General features: G+C 38.2%; 1 protein-coding gene across 4 annotated transcripts in view; it reads left to right on the top strand.

Moving 5' to 3' along the window:
• Window positions 1-21457, top strand: part of LOC117435053 (activating molecule in BECN1-regulated autophagy protein 1-like) — a 77779-nt gene that overhangs the window by 31715 nt on the left and 24607 nt on the right. For all 4 annotated transcript variants that reach the window (XM_034057943.3, XM_034057942.3, XM_034057941.3 and 1 more), the window contains 3 exons: window positions 8672-8782; window positions 14754-14942; window positions 16442-16596. In XM_034057943.3, the coding sequence (XP_033913834.3) occupies window positions 8672-8782; window positions 14754-14942; window positions 16442-16596 (455 nt within the window). The remainder of the gene's footprint in view (window positions 1-8671; window positions 8783-14753; window positions 14943-16441; window positions 16597-21457) is intronic.

Here is a 21457-nt window from a genome sequence, read left to right as displayed (position 1 = left end):
ATACTTGTAAATAGTTTAGTTTGCTTGTTGTAAACCGATGACCCCAAAGGTTAAAACCCCTGGAGAAGTTCCAACACACATTCTCTGACTGTTAAATCTTTGTCTTGAACTGCAGTAAGCCAAACAGTAAATGTAGCCACTGGAGACAAATCTGAGCAAAATTGTCTGTACAGAGACCCGCAGCATGGTGGGTAGTGTGACTGAGATTGACTGTTTTCAGCAGAATGTCTCGCTGCTGGGCTGGCTTTTTAACTTGCTGTTATCCATTGTAGTAACGGCAGAGCATGAGCAGCTTTTCTTCGCCTACACATGTACTGTCTGATCTGGAGCATGAACAGAGGTCCTTCCATGCCCACACTAATTGTTTCTGTTGATTGAAAAACACTCCGTAATTTCTCTAGGACTTTTACCAACCTGTGGCTGGGTACAGTATCAGGGCATGAAGTTAAGGTCATGAAGGGCAAGGCAATGTTGCCTTCGTCGGGTGTGAGGATTCAGGGGCACCAAGGCAGTTCTAGGGGGCAAAAAAAACAAAACATAAATCCAACCCAAGGGCACCAAGGCGATTTTTCATACTCATTCATAAAACAACAAAAAAGAAATACAGAGAGCCTATTATGTTGATGAAATTGTAATTCAAACAAACACATATCAATGTTTTCAGTGTTGTTGACGGGGACACATTTTTGTGCACCCATTGCTTACCTGAACATTAGGTAAATCCTAGAACACTTCACTGCCGATTTAGACAGATCTTCTTCCTTATTTTTTTTTTAAACGTTTATGAGTTGGCACAGAGCTCACAGACGGAAAAATCACATTGTTGCACTGCCAAAAAATATCTGAAAGCGCCATCATGTTGAGCTCAGTCTAACATAACAGTGCCCCCTCCCTCTGTTTACCAGTCATTAACCAATGGGTACAGTACGTCTTTCTTGTGGCTTAGTGCTGGTAGGTGCACAGTAAAAAGAATGGCAACAATAATGCATTATAATGAATTGTTTTCTCGCAGGACGAGATTAGACAGAATTAAATTGAATTGTGACAGAACGGGCCTGCTGACGCTGAGCAGGTTTGTGAATGGGTTGTAGATCAGATGTGCTGGTGCTGAGGGACACCGGCGGCAATGACGGACGGGCTTACAGGCAACTTTTGGCTGTAGGACAGCGTGTGTTAGTCTTCTCCGCTCCCAGGTCAGCACAGGGGTGGTAGCGGTGAGCTCAGCCTAAAAATAATTGGATATGCCAAATTGGGAGAAAATAATAAAATAATTGGCGATTTTACTAAATTAAAAAAAAAGATGATTTGGTAGAGTGCAGTGCATCTTTTGAAGGGACTTCTCAGGTTTGGGGAATTCGTTATTTCCTCTTTATTAGCCTCAGAATGGGACAATTCTAGGATCAGATCATGCTTGTGTAATGAAGAAAGCCTAATGGAAAATCCATTAGTCTGCTCATTGTCCTACAGATATTATTATAGACCTGGTTTTATCTCTGCATTCCCCCTCGGCTAATGTTTGGTTGTCTTGATTTTAACGCAATACAATATTACTTTGGGGTAGACTCAGCCTCACTTAGCTTGGATGGAAGCAAGAAACATACCCACCTATCCTTTTTCTGTGCTTTTCATAAAAGCCTAAAGGGGGTCTTTTCTGACTTTTCAGAGCATGAAACTTGCATTAAATGGAGCAACTCTTTGACAGCAGCCAAATGACTGCCTTCGAGGCACAGACTGCATGTATGTGTCCCAGCATCTATTAAGGGTTCATTCTAAAACTGCCAACTGCAACATTTTGGCTTTTTTTTGCAAAACTAATTATTAAACTTCTACTAATGAGGGTTACCTAACCGGTGCCTCCCCTAGTTTGATTGAATGATTTGAAAATATAATCTCAAAAAACCGATGCATTTGTCATTTAGTCTTGAAGCGCTCTGTACTGTAGTATACAAATGAACTGGTTCATGTATCTGAAAATGACCTGCAACAAGAAGCCTGGACGCTGCAGGGGTTTCCAATATACTGTCCAGCCACTATATCTACCCAATTAACAAGTCGTACTGTCTGTTGCACTGACAGCACAGCTCTCCAGAGTTCCAGAGGTCACCCAAGTCAATTGCTTTTATGTTGCCTGTTTTTAAATAATTGTCATTTTCATATTCTACCATTATATTGTCTATGTCTCTTGGAATCTTAGAGGGGAAGGTGGCACAAGTGTGTGTGTCTATATATATATATATATATATATATATATATATATGTGTGTGTGTGTGTGTGTGTGTATATATATATAATTTGAAAACTACCCGTAATGTAATGTCATTTTGACAGCTCTTGAGAAACTCATTGGAATAAGGCTCTAAAATGGTATTCAGAACTGTATCGTGCCCCGTAGCACTTTAAAGTATAGTTGTGCTTTTAATGCTTAAGATAAGGGGAGACAGCCTTTGCAGATCTTTTAATGAAGTCACTGGTTCATGTATTTGTCGGCACTAAGCAATTGAATTCAATCCTATTGCTATTAATATGTCTACTTAAAATTGCAAAAGCCTTGCATACATGTTTGCATTATTTTAATTGGTTTGGGCTTTGCTGATAAATGGTGCTCTTTTGACTCGAATATCAAAAGCTGTGTCTTTTGAGATGGCCAAACTTGATGCCTCCCACTTAGTCATACAGTCATTTTAAAATGCAGAGCCATTCAACTTGTTTGTCTTTTTGTTCACTGCAAATTGTATTTTATTTCTGCAATAATCCTGCTCCCTGGCAGCTTCCTTACAACAAATAAGGGACATGTTTTCCATGTACTTTGCATTGCTTCAGCTCTAGCATATACGGCTATTTCAATATACATGTATTGGCATCATTTTAGAACCTTATTCCAATGAGTTTCTCAAGAGCTGTTAAAATGACATTATATTATGGGTAGTTTTGAAATGCCCATGCTACTGTGTGTCATTACCTTACAGTTCACTGAAGATCAGATCAAATGATGCATGTTAGTGTGTTTGGATGACACTGTTCATTCAAAATGTGTGCCATAATGAATACGAATGAAGAGGATTGTGCATCTTTTGAATGCTTTCATTTTGTTCACCTTTTAACCTAGGATTTCACCTTTTAACCTGACATTTGCATTGATATGAAGGCTAGGTATTGTATGTAGTTTTCTGTAGATGTCATAAATCAGAAATATGCTGACTAGCTAAAATGACCACATGGTTTCAGTGTGAAGCCAAATCAGTCAAAGGCATTGACAGACACATCAGCTATACTACCGAGTGACACATGCATGACACATTTTTCTGCTTGTCAGTCATACATGGAAGGTAAACAAATGAAGCCCTGATGAGAGGGAAGTAACGGATTTCAGTAAATGGGTCTATTTTCTAAACTACATTTTCACATTGTTTTGTGCAGACAGAGACACACACACACATTTTTATAATTAACTTTGAAGCATTCTGAAACAGTGTGATAACACATCATTGCTACCTATTAAAACCAAAACTAAATCCAGGTGAAAATAAATTGGACGCCAGTGAACAGTGGAAGAGATGACAGAAGTAGTGTCGCCGTTGTCACGCTCTTAAACCGATGTGACAAGTTGAAATGTATCTCTTCTTGTTGCCGATGCTCATTTGAATGCTTCTTCTATGAGATTGGCTGGTTTGTGTACATCAACACGGCATGGATGACAAGGAAAGGAGGACGTGATGGTGACTGTCCTGTTTCACTTAACAGGCTAAAATAGTGGCACACAACTGTACCTCCCCTTAGTCTTAATATTAATATTATTTATTCAGTGCATATCCAGCCTAAAGCAGGACATTGTGCTGTAGTTGCAAAAAAATGCCTTCATTGTAAATAAGCTACTTTATTTCAAAATATATAGACTTACTGCATATTTCCAAGTGTTCTGCAGGCAGACATTGTGAATACATTTCAAGCTGACGAATGGTTTGCATGAGGTCAGATAATAATATGTGTCATTAACACTTTGAATTTTACAGTAACAGGTAAATGAAATCAGTTCAACAGTTGGAAAAGTTATTTCTCCTAAAATATGAATTCCAATTCATTCAAATTGGAATTGGGAATGGATTTTAAAAACAGAATTGGAACTGAAAAACAGGAATTCACCCCAAGCCTGTTCCAGAGTGGAAGGAAGGTGTCCTCCTCTAGTGTGACAAGGAAATCCTTTTGTTTCTGGCAGTGAGAGAACTTGCATGCTGTAGCTTTATGGCTCATTGTTGGATGGAGAGCAGATTTGGCAGGCACTTGCTCTAGGGAGGCTGCAATATCTATCTCTCTCCCAAGGCTGTCTGGAGAACGAGGGAATTGCTTGGGAAATGGGATTAAGTTTATAAAGGACTCAATACCAGTTAAAAGAAGCCAGGAAAAAACAGAACTAAAAGTAAATCTGTTGCTAATCCCAAGAGGACTTGACAGTACCTGAGCAAAAAACCAACTCGTTTTCATCATGCAGCAACACCTTTAGTAAATTGGAGATTACTGTAATCCTTTACTGTGTGAAATATGCTGTAAAACATTATTTCATAAATGCTAATTTAAAATGAAAAAAACCCTTCGCTTTCTCCTTTTCCTTGTGGGTATGGAATAAATAAAAACCCTCGCTGTGTTAGGAATCCATGCAACATGCTGTTTCTTCACACTGTCTGATAAATGTGTGCATTCCTACAACTTGCAGACTGGAGGCTAAATGCTCATGCACGGTTGTTGGGAATGGACGTCGGAGGGTGATTCCTCCGAGAGCCTTGGCTTCAAGTTTCTGACATGACGCAGTGGCTGTGCACTTGATGAGAGTCGGAGAGAGAGGTGAGATGGGAGTCTGTTTGTTTTTAGGAGCCGCTACAGTGTGTCCATCTCCTAGCAGCCACTCTGTCACGCTGCCTAGCGGCGTGTGGAGAACCGCTTTTCAATCTGTCAGAGAAACCTGGCCATTCAAGAAATAGAAAAAAAAAAACGAGCACCTGTCAAAAAAACATACTTGATGCCATCGCTTTGGACACTAAGCCTCGTCTGAACAAATTCTTTTTTTTTAACCCTCCATCCTGTATTTGTTTGTTGAATGAGTTAGACCTTCTCTGATTTTTATTTCTATAGGTAGATTCTCTTTCTATAGCCGTGTTCAGACTTGTATCGGTACGATATGGGTAAAATGTGTTTCGGTTTAGAATTTACTGATACAATACCACTTTCTGTCTCAACTCTCTTTTCAACAGCAATACAATACCGACACTGTTGCATTATACCTGTCCACATTTTAAGCTGGTTTATATTGATAGACTTATATCAAAGATATTCTATTACTCCAAGATACTCCACGCTGCTGATTGTCTCTGGAGACGTTGGTCTCGCTGCGCGCAAAGGGTTATGGGATATAAAGAGGTCGGGAGAATTTTTTCCACTGTCATTCTGTGATTCTGTGATTCTGTATTTTGTCATTAAAAGGGTAAATAAATATTCTAAGCTCTGTATATTAATATGGAAACAGACTAAAGGTTACAGTATGAATTGCTGAGCCAGTGGCTGTTTTCAAGCTTCAGTTATGACTCAGGCTTATTTTAAACTCAACCTTGACCTTACCCATTCTTTGGCTGCTTAAACATTTTCTGTATTCACAAGTGACAAGCTGTCAGGTGTTGCCCAGAATTTCTTTCCTTGTTTTGTAATAATGAAAGTCTTATCCATTTACATGGCTGGGAAGATAGCAAAAAAGAAAATAATATAATCCCACATAATCCTTCAAACTGTGCTTTCTGAAATGTTTTATAAAATGTCATCTTATTGGCATAGCTAATAACGGTGCATTCCGTCTTTTCTCTTCAATAGAGTTATGAATTGTTATCATTTACTTAGTTGAATATATTAATTTAATGGAAAAAAGTTTACATTTATTTGCAGTTCCGCTTTATTCCACTGTTATGGTAGACTGTCTTCTGGTGGCTCAAGAAGATTGTTTTCTTTAATTCGCTTTTAAGGGGGGCTTCTGTTAATTTCAACATGCAAAGTATGTTCAGATACCAGTGTTTGTACATGTAAAGCTCTTGTTGATGCATCCATTACAGATGATTTGTTGTTGAAAGGGTTCTGGAAATGTAGTATGACTCTGTACTAGACTACATGCACTGATATATGACTTTAACATAATAGGCATGACCTACACTGTGTAGTTTAAGAAGAAATACAATTGGATAATGTACAGTATAGAAGAGTAAAGGAAAATAAAGGATAGACTCAATACCATGATGCCTGGAGGTTCAAATAGAAAGGAATAGTAGATTGTTACATCATTAGCCATGTAATAAAGGACATCACAATCACATTAATAGATTGAAATAGAAATAATGTTACGGCTGTTAGGGCTCCTTGTAGTTTCTTTGAATCCGAGAGACCGGGTAGCCCGAGTTCAGAGAGTAGAGCAGGTGGGCAGAGATCCAGAGATTGTTTAAATTTCCCGCCGTATGCTCCGATTGGCTAGTTCATGTCTGGATGGATGGATGACGATGTTTGTGTCTGCAGTCCACTTATGCCCTCGGGGGCGGGTACTACTGCATCACAAGCTCTGATGTGCAGCTTTGATATATCTTATTCAGGTTATCAGAGTCTTTTAGGATAAATACCCATTAGGTAATGGTTACATTTCTATTTTAAGGAACCAGGGTTATGATAATATCCTAATGTTACCATGGCATCAGAAGCCTAGATGTACCACCACTGTTTGTTTTCAAACACACTTTCCATGGCCGAAGGTATATTAAACATAATGAAACATTGGGAAGTTGGCTCTTTTGAGCAAAAACATAAACATTTATTAAACTGTCTACTGATCAGGGAAACAGCTAAATAACTAGTGGATAGTACTCAATGATTTTAATTCTAATTTTGTGTTTTAATACACAAGGCTCTATCTGGTTGAACATGCTGTGAGCTTTGACTCCCTGCTAGGCAATTTGATTGTTTTAAACAGGTAATTGCTATAAAGTTACAGTATATGAGCAAGTTCTAGAAGTCAAATTAGCACATTAACAGGCCACTTCACGCTTGTCACAAAACCATAATATTTAGAAAATTCTTTAATCACAAAGTGGGCTATTAAGACATAATTGCGTTACACATCTATCAGTTTCTGTTTAATTTTGGGGTTGCTCCTTCACTGTGAACGTGTTTATCATTCAAATAAATCAACGGCAGTGGCAGTGTTGTGTGAAAAGGTAAGATGACAATGTGCATGATGTCCTAAAGAAATTGTTATTTTTGTTAATTTTTAATATGACCCATTGTGTTAGCAGCAGGAGTTGGCAGTGCATAATCTTCTATAGGGAGCGTGAGCGATGTGCAACATTAAGCATTAAAGCAGAGAGAAGCACAACAAAATGATTAATTACTGGTAATGTGTTTTGGAGTGTTACATTTTGGAGCGCTGCATGAAGAAATCTATTCCTTGGGAACACTCTAGATATGTAGTGATGCAAATGGTCTTTTAAAATTGTGTAAATCCCTATTTTAAACTAAATATACATTCAACATAATTTGTTTACAGCAGGGAATGGGTACAGAAGCAATATTATTTCTTTCACCTCCGTGTGAGTGGTGTATATTATTCTGAACAAGATGAGGAACTAAAACAAATGCATTTTGTTTAAAAACCCATTTTTACTTTTCCTATTTTCTTTTTAATCCAGGCAATAAAATATGCTTGTTTTTCTGCCTAGAAGAACATTTGCCATATACTGAACACATGAGAAGTTAGGTGAAAGTGCTATAATATTCGGCAGATTCTGCTGTTTGAGCAGCGACAGTATGGTTTAGAGGGCTTTGTTCGCTTGAGCATTGAAACAAAAATTGTGTTTATTTAAATGATTTCTACTATGGCTGTTAGAGATGGTTTGTGTATTTTAGGGATATAAATAAGATTCCCAATTGCATAGCAGTTTGATCTATTCCTAGTTTTACTATGAGTTGATAGAACACACCTGAGCTTGTTACTTGTTAATGGGTGAAACTGCTATGCAGTAGGAGTCTTACTTCCACCAACTGGCATTAATTATAGATGTTTGACACCAAGGAGAAATCTGATTTAATGGCAGTTTTAGACCTGCATCTTCAGTTCTCAGCTCATTAACGGCATTACATTGAGATCTGACAGACCACGCCATGCTTCACAAGCAGATTGAAAATGTATTTTTTTTTACACCTGCTTTAAATGTACAATACTTGCAAAAGCACAATTACCAGATCTAGTGAATTCTAAAATATAAAAGGCCACTGACCTTTTGCAATGCTATATTTATGTATTCCGTTGGTTTTGCTTATTCCGTCCTGGTATTGAGGTTGCTTTTTAATGTTGTACTGCAGCTTGTGCCCTCTGTACCTGCTACTGATCAGCAAAATGATGTATCTCATTACAGTTTTCTTGGGGAAAATAGTCTATGGGGGATTAAAAGCAGACAGTGTTTTAATCTAGATCTTGGTTCAATAAAAGGTACTTTTTTTTTCTGTGTGCAGTTTTAAATACAGACCCATGCATTCAAAGTCTTATGTGTTTCTGCCTTATCCATAAGTGTTATTCTCTAACAGGCTATTGGAAGATAAGTGCTTGAGTGTTCGTTGTTTTCATTGGCTTAAACCACAGTCTCTTTCTTTCTAGGTGCTGTGATTGGAGATGGGCAGTCGGCAGTGGCCAGTAACATTGCAAATACAACTTACCGGCTCCAGTGGTGGGACTTCACCAAATTCGACCTTCCAGAAATTAGCAATGGTAAAAAAAGATTTCTTTTTTTTATTTTGCAAAAGATCTGTTCATTTTTAAAGCACCGAGGACTGCTTATATAAAGTCAGTGCTTCTATAAGGAGGCGATGCAAGCTCTTTTATAATTGGTATATTTTCAGAAGGGTAATTATTCACTGATTTCACAATTTAAACACTGCAATCTAGTAGTCGTGATTTTTATTCAAATATTGAATTGTTTTGCATAGAAAACCTAAAGGTGAAGGACATAACACAAAGGATCGGAAGTGTTGATATAAAGTGGTGTAGCTGTGGGATATTTCCTTCAATAAACTCTGAGGTTCAGTCAAGGCTCAGTGTGGTGAAACTTTTTACCTTTTTTTATTAGGCAAGCAACCCAGAGGATGAAATTCCAGATGTTTTGATCTCCCTGCTTTTTTTTTATTCTGGCAATCGGTTACAAAAATCCATCTCCTTCAAAATAGCAGTATGTCCGTCCAATTCAAATGTTACAAGCAGCCTCAGCTCAAATGAATTGTAGACCATAACCCTAAAGTAGTCTCTTCAGAGGTACTTTTTATAGGCTTATCTACGTAGCACGTTTTTTCAATTATTATTATTATTATCTATCGGAATTGCACAATCCACATCAAATTGTAGCTTAAAAAACAAATTTGAAATGCCCATCATGTCTTCGGTGAAGGGACTTAGAATAGCATATGAAACAAGGGTTAACAGCCTTCTACTTATCTAATACCTCCTTAAATAAAGCTTATAAATATATATATATATATATATATATATATATATATATATATATATATATATATATATATATATATATATATCTCAGTGCGCTTCATTTAGTTTTATACAGTGTTAATGCACACCTCTGTTATTACATTTGTATTTTAAAATGAAATGATACGCAACTCAACTATCTGTTAATCATCTTACTTGTGGTAGCATTCTGTGCTTGCAGTTATGCCTGCTTTTTTATTTTGAATAGCAGCACATTTCTGTGATTTGTAAATTGTAAGTGGGTATCGATTTAGTATGTAGTATAGCTCACTGGAGACTATTTTAAAGTGTAAATTGCCGTGTCCCAGTATTTTGTTTTTGCATACCTAATTAGAGAACATCATCCGCTCCCTTTAAACAGGTTGGTAATGAAGGTCTCATAGGAACTCGAAATTAAATATTGAAACATCTTACCATTGATTTTGAAAATACAAAATGGTTCAGAATGTGAGGGGAAGAAGTCAATAAGAAGGATACTTCGATTTCCTCCCAGTCATCATAGGTTGAAAACCACTGATCCTGGAGAATCTGAACAGCGTACCGTACTGTAACGTATTACTTGTTTCCTTAGAGAAGTGTAATGGATTTTACTCTCCTACAATTTAACAGCATGGTAACTCATTTTTCACCAACATGTAGATCTTCAGTATTGATCAATCCCTGTCAGTTCCTGGGAGTTTAGGGCAGTTCCTATATGGAGTTTACATCATCTCAAATTAATCTGAAATATACTGTTTTTTAAATTGATAGATTTTTCTAAATCTCTTGCCAAGGGTAGTTTTCAATAAAAAGACAATCTAAGATATGTGTATTTTATGCTAGTTTTTAAATGTAAAGCAATATTTTAGAATGAGAATTGCAGGGTCGCTACAGCTGTTCTGGTACAGGGTTTGTTTTCAATGGCAAATATCCGAGGACACTTGATGATATGCAAGAATGCAAGGATCATTTCTATGCAAGATAATTCTTTGTCCTGGCTTATTGTATTCATTACATGCAAATCTGAATTAACTAAGCGTTTATAAAAAATATATATATGTATCTTTTTGTCTAATAATGCGTGCGTGTGGTTCAGTCGCTATTTGTTTTATTCTGTACTTGAACCGCATGAAAGTTTTTTGGGACATTTGTGTTATATTGGAGAAATAACAATCCACATTACCATTCACGTCAGTAGCTTGTTTTTATTGGCTGTCAGCTGAGGAGTTTATCAGGATGCTGCCTACTCACCGTCCCAGATTTTGATTTAGGGTAAACTTTGTAAAGGACAGAATTAGCAGTTCACAGCCACAGAATGTTATTTGAGAACATAGCATTCTGAATTTATTTTTCCAGAACCAGCCACACCCATTGCAATTACAAAGAAGGATTGCAGGAGACTAAAGCTGGAATCTTAAGCCAATGCAATAAATGGTTGATTAACCACTGTCTGTTTTTGGATCAGAAGGTAAACTGTCTTGCATATTTTTTATATGCCCCCATCACTTCGGTTTCATAGCAGAGATCAGACTTTGGGGCACCAGACACTGCAACTTCCAAGCCGCTGTGTTATATTTTCATGGCATTTCCACCCCTGTTAAAATCTCTTGTCTGTGCCGTGGGTTAACTGAAATATGGAGCCACAATTACATTTAAAGTGCCTCAAGGAAAGATTGCATTGGATTGTAAAAAAAAAAAAAAAAAAGTATGCATGCTAACCCTGTCAGAGGTAAGCTGGTTATGTTTTCGAGCTGGCATGTGACAGTGGTGGGTACAAGAGATTTCTTGCCAATAATAAGAAAGCACCCTCCCCACCTGCAACCCCTTCTTAATATCAAACCAGGAACTAACTTGAGGCCTTACAAAACAAGCTCTAATGGCAGTGTTACATTTTTATGTTCATGACATTTCCACAGTACTTTTAAGCTCTTTTCCTGAGCCTCTGGTGTTTTTATAACAATTGCAAGCCAAAGGTTGCATTGAACAACCCTAGGGAGACTCCCACCAGGTAGTAGGATGGTAATATGTACAATGCCACATGCTCACCGCTGCCAGGAGGTGTACGTTTTCTGTACTACAACTTGCACATTTGTGTGTTTTGAATTTAATTATATAGGTGTGGGGGGGTGGGGGTGTCGTGATAGCTTTACCCGTGGAAGAGCAGTTACAAGAAGTGCCCAAGGGGCTGGCCTGAGTAAAGCGGCTTGGCTGACTGCTGGGCTGAAAGCAATATCAGCAGGCACCGGTTAGGAGAAAGTGTGGAATAGCCTCTCATCCCGCAGAGCAGGTATCATCTCAGACAGGAGGCTCAGGATAGAAATGATAACACAAAACATTTAAACACAAGGGTGCTGTTCCTTGAGCTGGCACCAATTAAAGTGAAACAGCGGCCGTCTGTTCAAGCTGCTGCTACAAACAGGCAACACAAAAATCCCCTTAATCAACCAGTGCACACTCCTCACTCCGAGCAGTAACTTTTGCATGATTGAAAACACTGAGAGATCAATTTGTAAGAAGTTTGGACTGCAGAAAATAAACAAACTAGAATATAATCTCAGGGATTTAAGTGATGTGGTGATGGACCTTATTTCTCTTGAGACTTTACTACCATATGCATCCATTACTTGATGATCTAATCATTGAAAGAAAACGCCAATGCGATTCATAAAAAGCATATTGACTGTATCGGTCTGCCTTTGGGAAATTTCCCCAAAATATTATGAAATGTATTTTGGGGAGTGGGGGAAAAAATTCCCAAACTGTTAAGAAAAAAAAAAAAAAAAAGTTTTTTTTTCTGATGCCATTAACAAGCTTAAGGAGTCCTAGGGTAAAAAAAAGTTAGAGGGAACTTTTATCAAGCTAGCTTCCTATACCAAATTGGTAATAGATAGGTTAGAATGCTGTGTTTGTGCTGAGTTTAATAAACATTTAGACTGGACAACCTTTCTGTGAGCAGCATATGAGATTACGAAGAATCTCAGTGATTGCACCTCCAGTTTTTACAAGATTTTTGAGAATTTTCAGAGGCTGACCTGCATGGCTAATGATACCCAGTCGAGACATAAGCCCATTAATTAATCAATTTAACCATTTATTTCATTCATTAAAAATCAATTGCTTAACAACTTTATCATTCTCTGTTGAGAAGTGTTGCAAAAAAGTATGTATCATTAGCACATGACCACCTACCTTGTTTGCAAATTCTAAACCGTTCTGTTTCATTTCATTCTGCCCTTTAATCAAAGATCCAACAGGCATACCGCTTACTTTTGCCCTTTTTATTGTTGTAACAAATGCATCAATAAACTGTTGCTACAGTATATTCTCTGGCTGTGCAACTCCCACAGGATGTACCAACAAATCATTGCTGTACGTAATTAACAGAGCCTTGCTCTAATCTTTCTGGAAATCAATACACTCTACTGGGATTTAATTTGAAATACGTGTTTCTGAGCAAGTAACCTGAATATTTTAAGGTGAACAGTATTATGTCCCGTGAGATTTGTTACAGTGAGCGATGTACCTGCTCAGTAATTCCACAGTGTTCATTAGAAAAGTAATATTTTAAACTGGTTCTCTGTCTTTCTCTAATAATTCGAACTCTCACAGATGTCCATTGGAAAATACTACATATTTATTCTGCCTTTTTAGGCACTTTTTAGAACATGAGCTGGAGGCACTTACAAACAAGAGAAATGTAATCAAATCAATTCCAGCTACACAATAAAAAATGATTGAGTTACACCTGCAAAAAATTCTGTTGTTGAAGGCTAAAATGTTTCATAGTCATTTTGGAATAACTAGTAACATGCATGACTGATCATGGTTGCAGAACGCTGTTTTATACTCACTCACTCACTCACTCACTGTGGTTGCGCTTCGAAGCCGCAACTGCTCTCCAAACATGCTTGTCTCGGGACGGCGTGAAGACGGCTTGCCCCTCTTTTGCTTGCCATGTTGAGGACAGTACAGAGCGTATCTACAAGGAATGCTGTCCCTGTTCATCCTGAATGCGTGACCGAGCCGCCTTGGTTGTCTCTCCTTCACTGGGTTAGATGGTGGTGGTTTCCCCACCTTCTTGAACACAACGTTATGTAATCGGCCTGTACTCTTGATCTTCAGCATGTAACTGTAGCAGTTGGCTGCGACTGCACATCACTTTTGGTAAAACCCAAGTCTCGCAGCCATAGAGTAGAATGGTAAGGCAAGTGGTGTGGAATATTTTCAGCTTTAGGTCCAGGAGTAGTTCTTCAGATCTCTGAAGCTGCTTCATACGCCAGAAAGTGTGTACTACCATATAAAACAAACTCCTGTGTAATACTTGTGTACCTTATATATAACATCTAACCTGTATTTAGCCACCATGAATCCTCCCCAAGTTTGTGTTTTATACAAAATATGTCAGTAGTTCTGGAGATATCACATGGTGGACCAGCAACATGAGGAGAATACACGTTTTCCTTGCTGTGATCAGCTTTTTGTGTCTGTTTTGAATACTTTAATAAACAAACAATCTTCCCCGATTGTCAAGAGCTCTTTTGTAGCATATAATAGCTTTTAAATACCTGTTAATCCATAATTCATAGTTTTTGCATTCTTCTAAAAACTTCTGTTTTTGTTAAAATGGGCAATTACTTTCAAACCCCACAAAAGATGCACAGATGGTGCAGTGTACAATTGGCAGTTTCACTACTCGTGCGGTTTCAGGGAAGGCATATTTCTGTGAATTAGAAAAATGAAAATGACCTGGGAGAATAAGCTCTTATGAACAGTGGGAGTTACGGTTGTTGAATAGATTCATCCTGAAACGTCTACATTTACATATTACTGCGGCAGAGGGAACGGCTACTTTGCTGATGCTTAACAAGTCATAGGTTCCAAATCAATTATGTAAAGAGCAAGGTTCTTTTAGTTATGCAGTTTGGAAAGGTCCTGGTGGAAAATGGGGTTAAAAGACAATTATTTCACAGAAGAGTGGCCTTGCAAAAGCTACTGCATCTCAAGTAATGAAAGCTCAATAGAGTGTATCGAATTGTGAAACCCATTTCTTGGCAGTGGATCTGTCTGATAGCCTAGTTTTCTTATTCCTTTTGTGAATACGGATGTGTAAAAGAAGGTGCCCCATAAACCTTTTCTCTGCAGTGCTGAATCTTGAGTTTCGTGAATTTTTTTTACGTTCCCACATTTTAACATGGTTTTCACTCTTTCCCTTTTCATGCAGCCTCCAATAATGTTTTGGTCCAGAACTGTAAGATATACAACGATGCCAGCTGTGACATTTCTGCTGACGGGCAGCTGCTGGCAGTGTTCATTCCCAGTAGCCAGAGAGGTTTTCCAGACGAAGGCATCCTAGCGGTTTACTCTCTGGCACCACACAACCTCGGAGAGATGCTGTACACCAAGAGATTTGGTGAGTTCGCAGCACACAAACAGGGCAAGTATTGAGACTGGGCTTTAGAAGAGTAGAAGGCTAACAAGACACAGAGTGCCAAGCACTTTGCTGTTATATATATATATATATATATATATATATATATATATATATATATATATATATATATATATATATATATATATATATATATATATATATAAGAAAAAACTGGAGTTAACAAGCTACGTTAGGCTTTCAAGCTAAATGTTATCGGTTCCCTGGATCAGAATGTGCAGGTGTTAAATTCAGCCTTTAAAGCTGTAATATAAGTGAGCCTTCTGTTTTTAACTGTAAAAGAAACATTGCATTCTGCTTATGATAACGGTACGTTTCATCTGCAAACTTCTGTTATAGAATATTCTGCCCCTAGAGAGCAAAATACTCATGTTAACCAAACCTTTGTCTATTGTCTAAAAGCCTCCCTTAGCCTCTAGTATAAGGACAATTTGAAACTGGGAGCAGTAATAATAAATCACAGAAAGTGTAGATATGTTTAACACCATGGTAACATAATCCAGTTGCCTGTAGCAGATTAGTATATCAACCAGTGGCACTTTAGTAAGATATTCCAAACCCTTTGTTTTAGGTAGAGCAAGGGCTAACCATTCGCTAGTTTATCTGTGTACGGGTCTGATTGGTGGATAAGAGAACAAGCCTGCGGGCACAGAAACCTGAAACCAAACAGAAAAGAACACACTTTAGTCAGAAGTTTAAAAGGAGCTGGGAGCCTCTACTCAGTTGGCTTTGTTTAGTGCACTCTTGGGCTTTGAAATTAAGTTCTGAAATTAAGTTTTTCATGTTATTATGCCTTAGCAAAATGCAGATGGTTGACTGTGGCAATTAAAAGAAATCTGCTGCAGCACCACAGGCACGGGAAGCAGAGCTTTTCTTTTTTTGCATTTCCAACAATCCCAAGGGACAATTGCTTTAAGCTGTAAAATAATGAGGATTAAAAAGCTCCAAACTGGTGTCATTTCATATGAATATATTACATGTTTTTGATTGGCACATGTGTTTCAAAATCTGCAAGCTCTGATGAAGATGATGTGAGGTCTAAAGCACATACAATGTGAGCGTTGTCGTCTCCAAAGACCAGTTACGATGTGCAATTGCATTTGCCTCGGTAGTGTATGGCTGAAGCACTAACCTAAACGCCTATCAATTTCAACATTTAACTATTAATTTCCTCTATTAATCCATTCACCAATCTTGAGAACCCTCATGCACCACTGCCTAATAGCTAAACCTGATTGGATGTGTGGGACCTTTTATAGCTAATGAAGACGTTGTGATAATAATACTTATTGGTGGAAAAACAAAATATGAGTAAGATGGGAACTAGTCTTCAAGGTGAGGCTGCCTCTGATTTTAATTGATGGTGGTTATTTTATAGCTCACTAAGCTTGGACTTATTTTCCTGTTAAGTTTTTTGGTGCATTTGTAAAATTGTAACAGTGATTACTACATTATTTCAGGTCCAAATGCTATCTCGGTGAGCCTGTCCCCTATGGGGCGCTATGTGATGGTGGGGTTGGCGTCTAGGAGGATTCTCCTGCACCCCTCCACGGAGCACATGGTCGCACAGGTGTTCCGGCTGCAGCACCCCCACGGTGGAGAGACCTCTATGAGGGTAAGTAGAACGAGATCAGGGCTAGCTATCTGTATACTCCTCACTGTAGTCGAGAGCCCCCTAAAAAAAAGCTAGAGACAGGTTGATAATGATACCAGCCCTGGAATACACTTTATACACAATGGTTGATCTGAACAGTGGTGAATCTAAAAATCAACCATCTAACAGTGCAAGCTAGTCTCTTTTAGTGTATTTCTGGCTGACAAATAAATACGTAAAAAGCCAGATTTAGTCATTTAAAGGACAGTGTTATTTAGATCCACCACTGTTTAGATCAGTTAGATTGACCCCAAGGTAAGTGTCAAAAAGTAGTGTGTATTCTAACATTGTTTACACATCTATTCCCGTTGACTTCAGGCATTATTGACCCACAGTTTCATTTTATAGTTTCAATTTCAGACACAAGCATATTCTCACCTCTCTCCCAGGAACTTGGCATGCAGGGACACTATTGCTTTCAGGAGTAGAATACTAATAATTCAGCCTTCAAGCACCTTTTTAACTTGGGAAGAAAAACAGAAATCGAAACATGGGCTTCCCTGTGTGCTTGTTATATTGATAAAAAGTGTGATATCTCAAATAGTTTTTTGGAAAAGTATCCAAGTGATGTGGCAGTTCACAGCAAAGTGCAGCATTCACTGTTTGAATTGGTTGCATTATTGCTGTATGTGTTGTCTTGCTAAACTGAATTTAAGGAATACATTTGACTGTGTAAAGGCTTTGTGATATAACAAGCGTAATTAGGGTAGAGCCGGCAATGCGTTCTTATCTGCTGTTAGCCGACTAATTGCTTGCTAAAAGAAAATGATTCCTCCAGAAATTAACTGAGCAAAATGTAGCCCTCTTTGCAATTTCATTTTAGGCGCATGTATGTGTTTTAAAATAGTGTTGGTTCTTGAGTTTTTATTGTTGAATCGTTTGCAGTAAATGCATCGTGCAGATCAAAAAATAAAACTCTGCAAACTCCAGTCTCATAAACAAGATGTCTAACAAGGCCCTTTTTTTAATTATAAATAAATTGAATTATTTGTCAGTGATGCTGACAATGTCTAACAAGCCATATATGAGCAAGAGTAGGCTTTGCTTTTGAAAGCATTTAAAATTGTATTACCTATTCATATTGCTCTTTTTATACTTCTCAATTTGAAATGGAATGTGCCTGGAGCCATCATTTTCTATTAAAACAAACAGTAGATATCTAATCAGAATATTTCTGTAAGGAGGAACCCTGCATAGCCGCAATGGGTACATTTTAAAAATGCCTTCTACTTTTATACACACAATGTTTTTTAAAACTAAGCTGAATTTTGTTAATCTGTGCAGCTTCTGTTAATACCATTAAGAATTTTTTTTTTTTTTTTGGCTCCGTATTCTCTTTAAATCTCTGACCAAAGATAGACCTTCTGACAACTTCCCTGCACCCCGAAGGCTTGATGAAATTGATATTTTATTCCCTTTGTTTCCCAAACAAAAGTAAATCTCAAAATTTCAAGGTAAAAATGTCACAGTTGTGAAGCCAAGTTGACACAATGCCTTTGATCTTCAACAGACAACCCCCCACCCCCCCAAAAAAAACCCCTGATATTTACTGATCCAGTGCTCTTACTCTTTGGAGACTGGTTCTGGACCGGTTGCATGGGAACAGGACTAAAACTGCCCCTTCTTAACCTGCTCCTCATTAGTTTTGTTCAATTGTAATGCTATTGTATGAGATGCAGTTTTTTGCCCCCAAGCAGTTCTTGTGAAGGGAATTTGACCATGATACACCATTTCGGTCAGAAGACCTGGAGAAGAAGAAGACCACCATTGCAGTCAGAAACCTGGAGTTCCTTGCTATGTGCCGTCCACATTAACCTCTTGTTGAAGTACGATATATCCTATAGAGAGTGTGGTGAGAGACCTGTTCTGTACCTGACAGATCTCATCATTGAATCCTACAGTACGGTAGGACAGGTTAACTAGTCTGGCTCTATTTTCTGGACCTCTGTCTTGGGACTGCTGGGACTGAAACTGGTCCTTGGCTTACTGCACAGAATCCCCCAAATCATTTCTTTTTGTTAACTTTACAATTCAGAAAGTTCCAAAGCTGGCTGTTTTAATAGAGGGATTGCAGCTGTTTTTATACAGGACCTCAGGATTAGATATAGAAATACCTAATTTGTTTAGTTAATAGTATTGCACTATGAAAACAGAATTATAGATTGCCGTTTCGTGTAATAGGCCCAATTTGCAGACTGATAGTCTTTAACAGTAACCTAAGTTACTAAGCAGCTTTGTTTGCATAAAGATCACATCTGTGTTGAGTTGTTTTGTTTTTCCTCTTAGTACACATTATTTGGTATAGTGTTATCATAACCTTATCACTGTACGTTCACCAAGCCCCAAGCCATCGGACACTGCCACCACAAGATATTGACGTTTACTATATCCTAACTTCTCAAATTTGTTTTCACTCATTTTGATAAAACATATACATACTGGATTTACTTCAATTTAAATCGGTAAACTATAATACTAATTATGAATGGATGTTGGATACAGAGACCATTGGTCTGTCACTTGTGACTATCAATCCAAATACCATGAATTGTTAAAGCAATTAAAGATCTGGTTGGAACAAAGTCCTGGATCAGAATGGCCTGAAAGTGACAGATGTCCAGTGACCAATCCTCTTTAGTTCTTAATTGTTCAATTGAACTAATTGTACTGACATCTGACCCTAAAGCACTTAATTGTACCTATTAAACCTGGTGTAGAGCGGCCCTCACAGGAGTTTCCCATGCCTGCTCTAAATGAAGGAGCAGACTGCTTTCAGACCTGGTAATCGCAAAGTGATTTGTATTGATGCTTTTTAAACAGTAACTTAAATGTCACTCACTTAGGTACATTTGCAACTGATTAAGTCTGGTATTCAGAATCTGACCTTGGGCAATGCCTAATGTGTTAAACCTGCTGACTACTGTACTTGCATATGCTCATTCATCTACAGATATACGAAAGAGATGGATTTTTAAAATGGGTTGTGTTTGTTCCGTATTAAATTAAATTTATATCTTTTAAAAGCTGTGTCTGTGGATCACCTTTGTCTGACTGGTTTGGCAGCAATACAGAAATGCTCCAAACAGCTTCCGGCAGGCAGCTTTCCTGTTTTAATAGCTTATCTCTCACTAACACTGCAGCATTTCTGCACAGGCAGGCAGTAAGACATCTATTGTTGTACAAGCTGATGTGTAACAGGCATTTCTTTGTCAGAATTGTTTTATTTTTTTCCACTGTCATGTCATATTTTCAATTCAGCAAAACTTGATCTTGATATAAATGGTATAGAATATATTCTAGAGGTCAGAGGATTGTCTTTGGCTACTGTGACCCAGGTTGTCTCCAAAGATAGACATACAAAAATAAAACGGACAACTGTCAGTTTATAGCAATTATTATATTGTATGTGAGCAGTCATTTTATTCCAGTCCTCATTCTCTTGTCTGCAGTTTTTAAAACTGACTAATTTCAGTTCTTAAAACTACAGACAAGGCAGTAGCATAATTGCTATAAATCCTTTTTCTAAGTAAATACACCTTGTCTAGGGTGTAGCCTGTTGTATTAGAGTTGTCATGTCATATGAAGTTGGACCATAAGAACGGCAAAGCTTCTTGTACTATTTTATTATTTAATATAATATTATTTAATGTAATAAAAACCACTCTGCATTACAGACTCTAATGGGTTAGTAGATTAGCAAATGTTGGGTTTAAAAGAAAACTGATCTTTAATGGATTTAAACTAAACTTCTTCAGACGGACGGGAGCCATAAGTCAGAATTAAATTCCCTTTAAAGACATACAATTACTGGTATGCAAAACACTGAGCATTTAGGATGGTGGACTTGGTTTTAGTAAATGCAAACACTGATGTTAGAAGTTGCCAGTCGGCTGAAGCTTTAATACTCGCAAAACCATTGATCTGTTAAAGATTCCTCCCCAAGTGAGTCTACGTTCAGGTTCCTATTAGCTGCTGATTTATAGATTTGATTTCTCTCCTGCCATTGCCAGATAATTCTTGGCTCTCACAGCATTTCATTTTTCATTTATCTCTTTTTCTTTTCACTTAACCGGGAAGTGAACTATGACGGAAAGAGTTCTTAACCACATCCATTTAATTTAGCAGTGAGCTGCAGGGAGAGAGGTTTTCCTTCTGTTTTGTGTGTGTGTCTGTGTGTGTGTGTGTGTGTGTGTTTTATTGAGTAGACATTACAGATGTACTGCAGCCCTTTTCTAATTAAACTTTCTAGGTGTTCCCTCGCCAGGGATTCACAATTTGTACTGTAAAACAAGGATATGAAGCATACACTTTTGCACTTGGCTCACTGGACAATTGGATGGGAATGTGATTATATATATATATATTTTTTTTTTTTCTTTTTTTTAAAAATGTAGTCGTTGCCAATTAGTTTTTATTATTTTCTCCCCAATTTGAAATGCCCAATTATTTTATTATGCTCAGCTCACCGCTACCACCCCTGCGCTGACTCGGGAGGAGCGAAGATGAACACACGCTGTCCTCCGAAGCGTGTGCCGTCAGCCGCCCGCTTCTTTACACACTGCGAACTCACCGTGCAGCCGCCTCAGAGCCACAGCGTCGGAGGACAACGCAGCTCTGGGCAGCTCACAGGCAAGCCCGCAGGCGCCCGGCCAGACTACAGGGGTCGCTGGTGCGCGGTGAGCCGAGGACACCCTGGCTGACCTAACCCTCCCTCCCCCCGGGCGACGCTCTGCCAATTGAGCGCCGCCCCCTGGAAGCTCCCGTCCACGGTCGGCTGTGGAATAGCCTGGACTCGAACCCGCGACGTCCAGGCTATAGAGCG

This window comes from Acipenser ruthenus, chromosome 28, assembly GCF_902713425.1.
Source record: "Acipenser ruthenus chromosome 28, fAciRut3.2 maternal haplotype, whole genome shotgun sequence".
Lineage (NCBI taxonomy): Eukaryota > Metazoa > Chordata > Actinopteri > Acipenseriformes > Acipenseridae > Acipenser > Acipenser ruthenus.
This window is presented reverse-complemented; position numbering and strand designations above follow the sequence as displayed.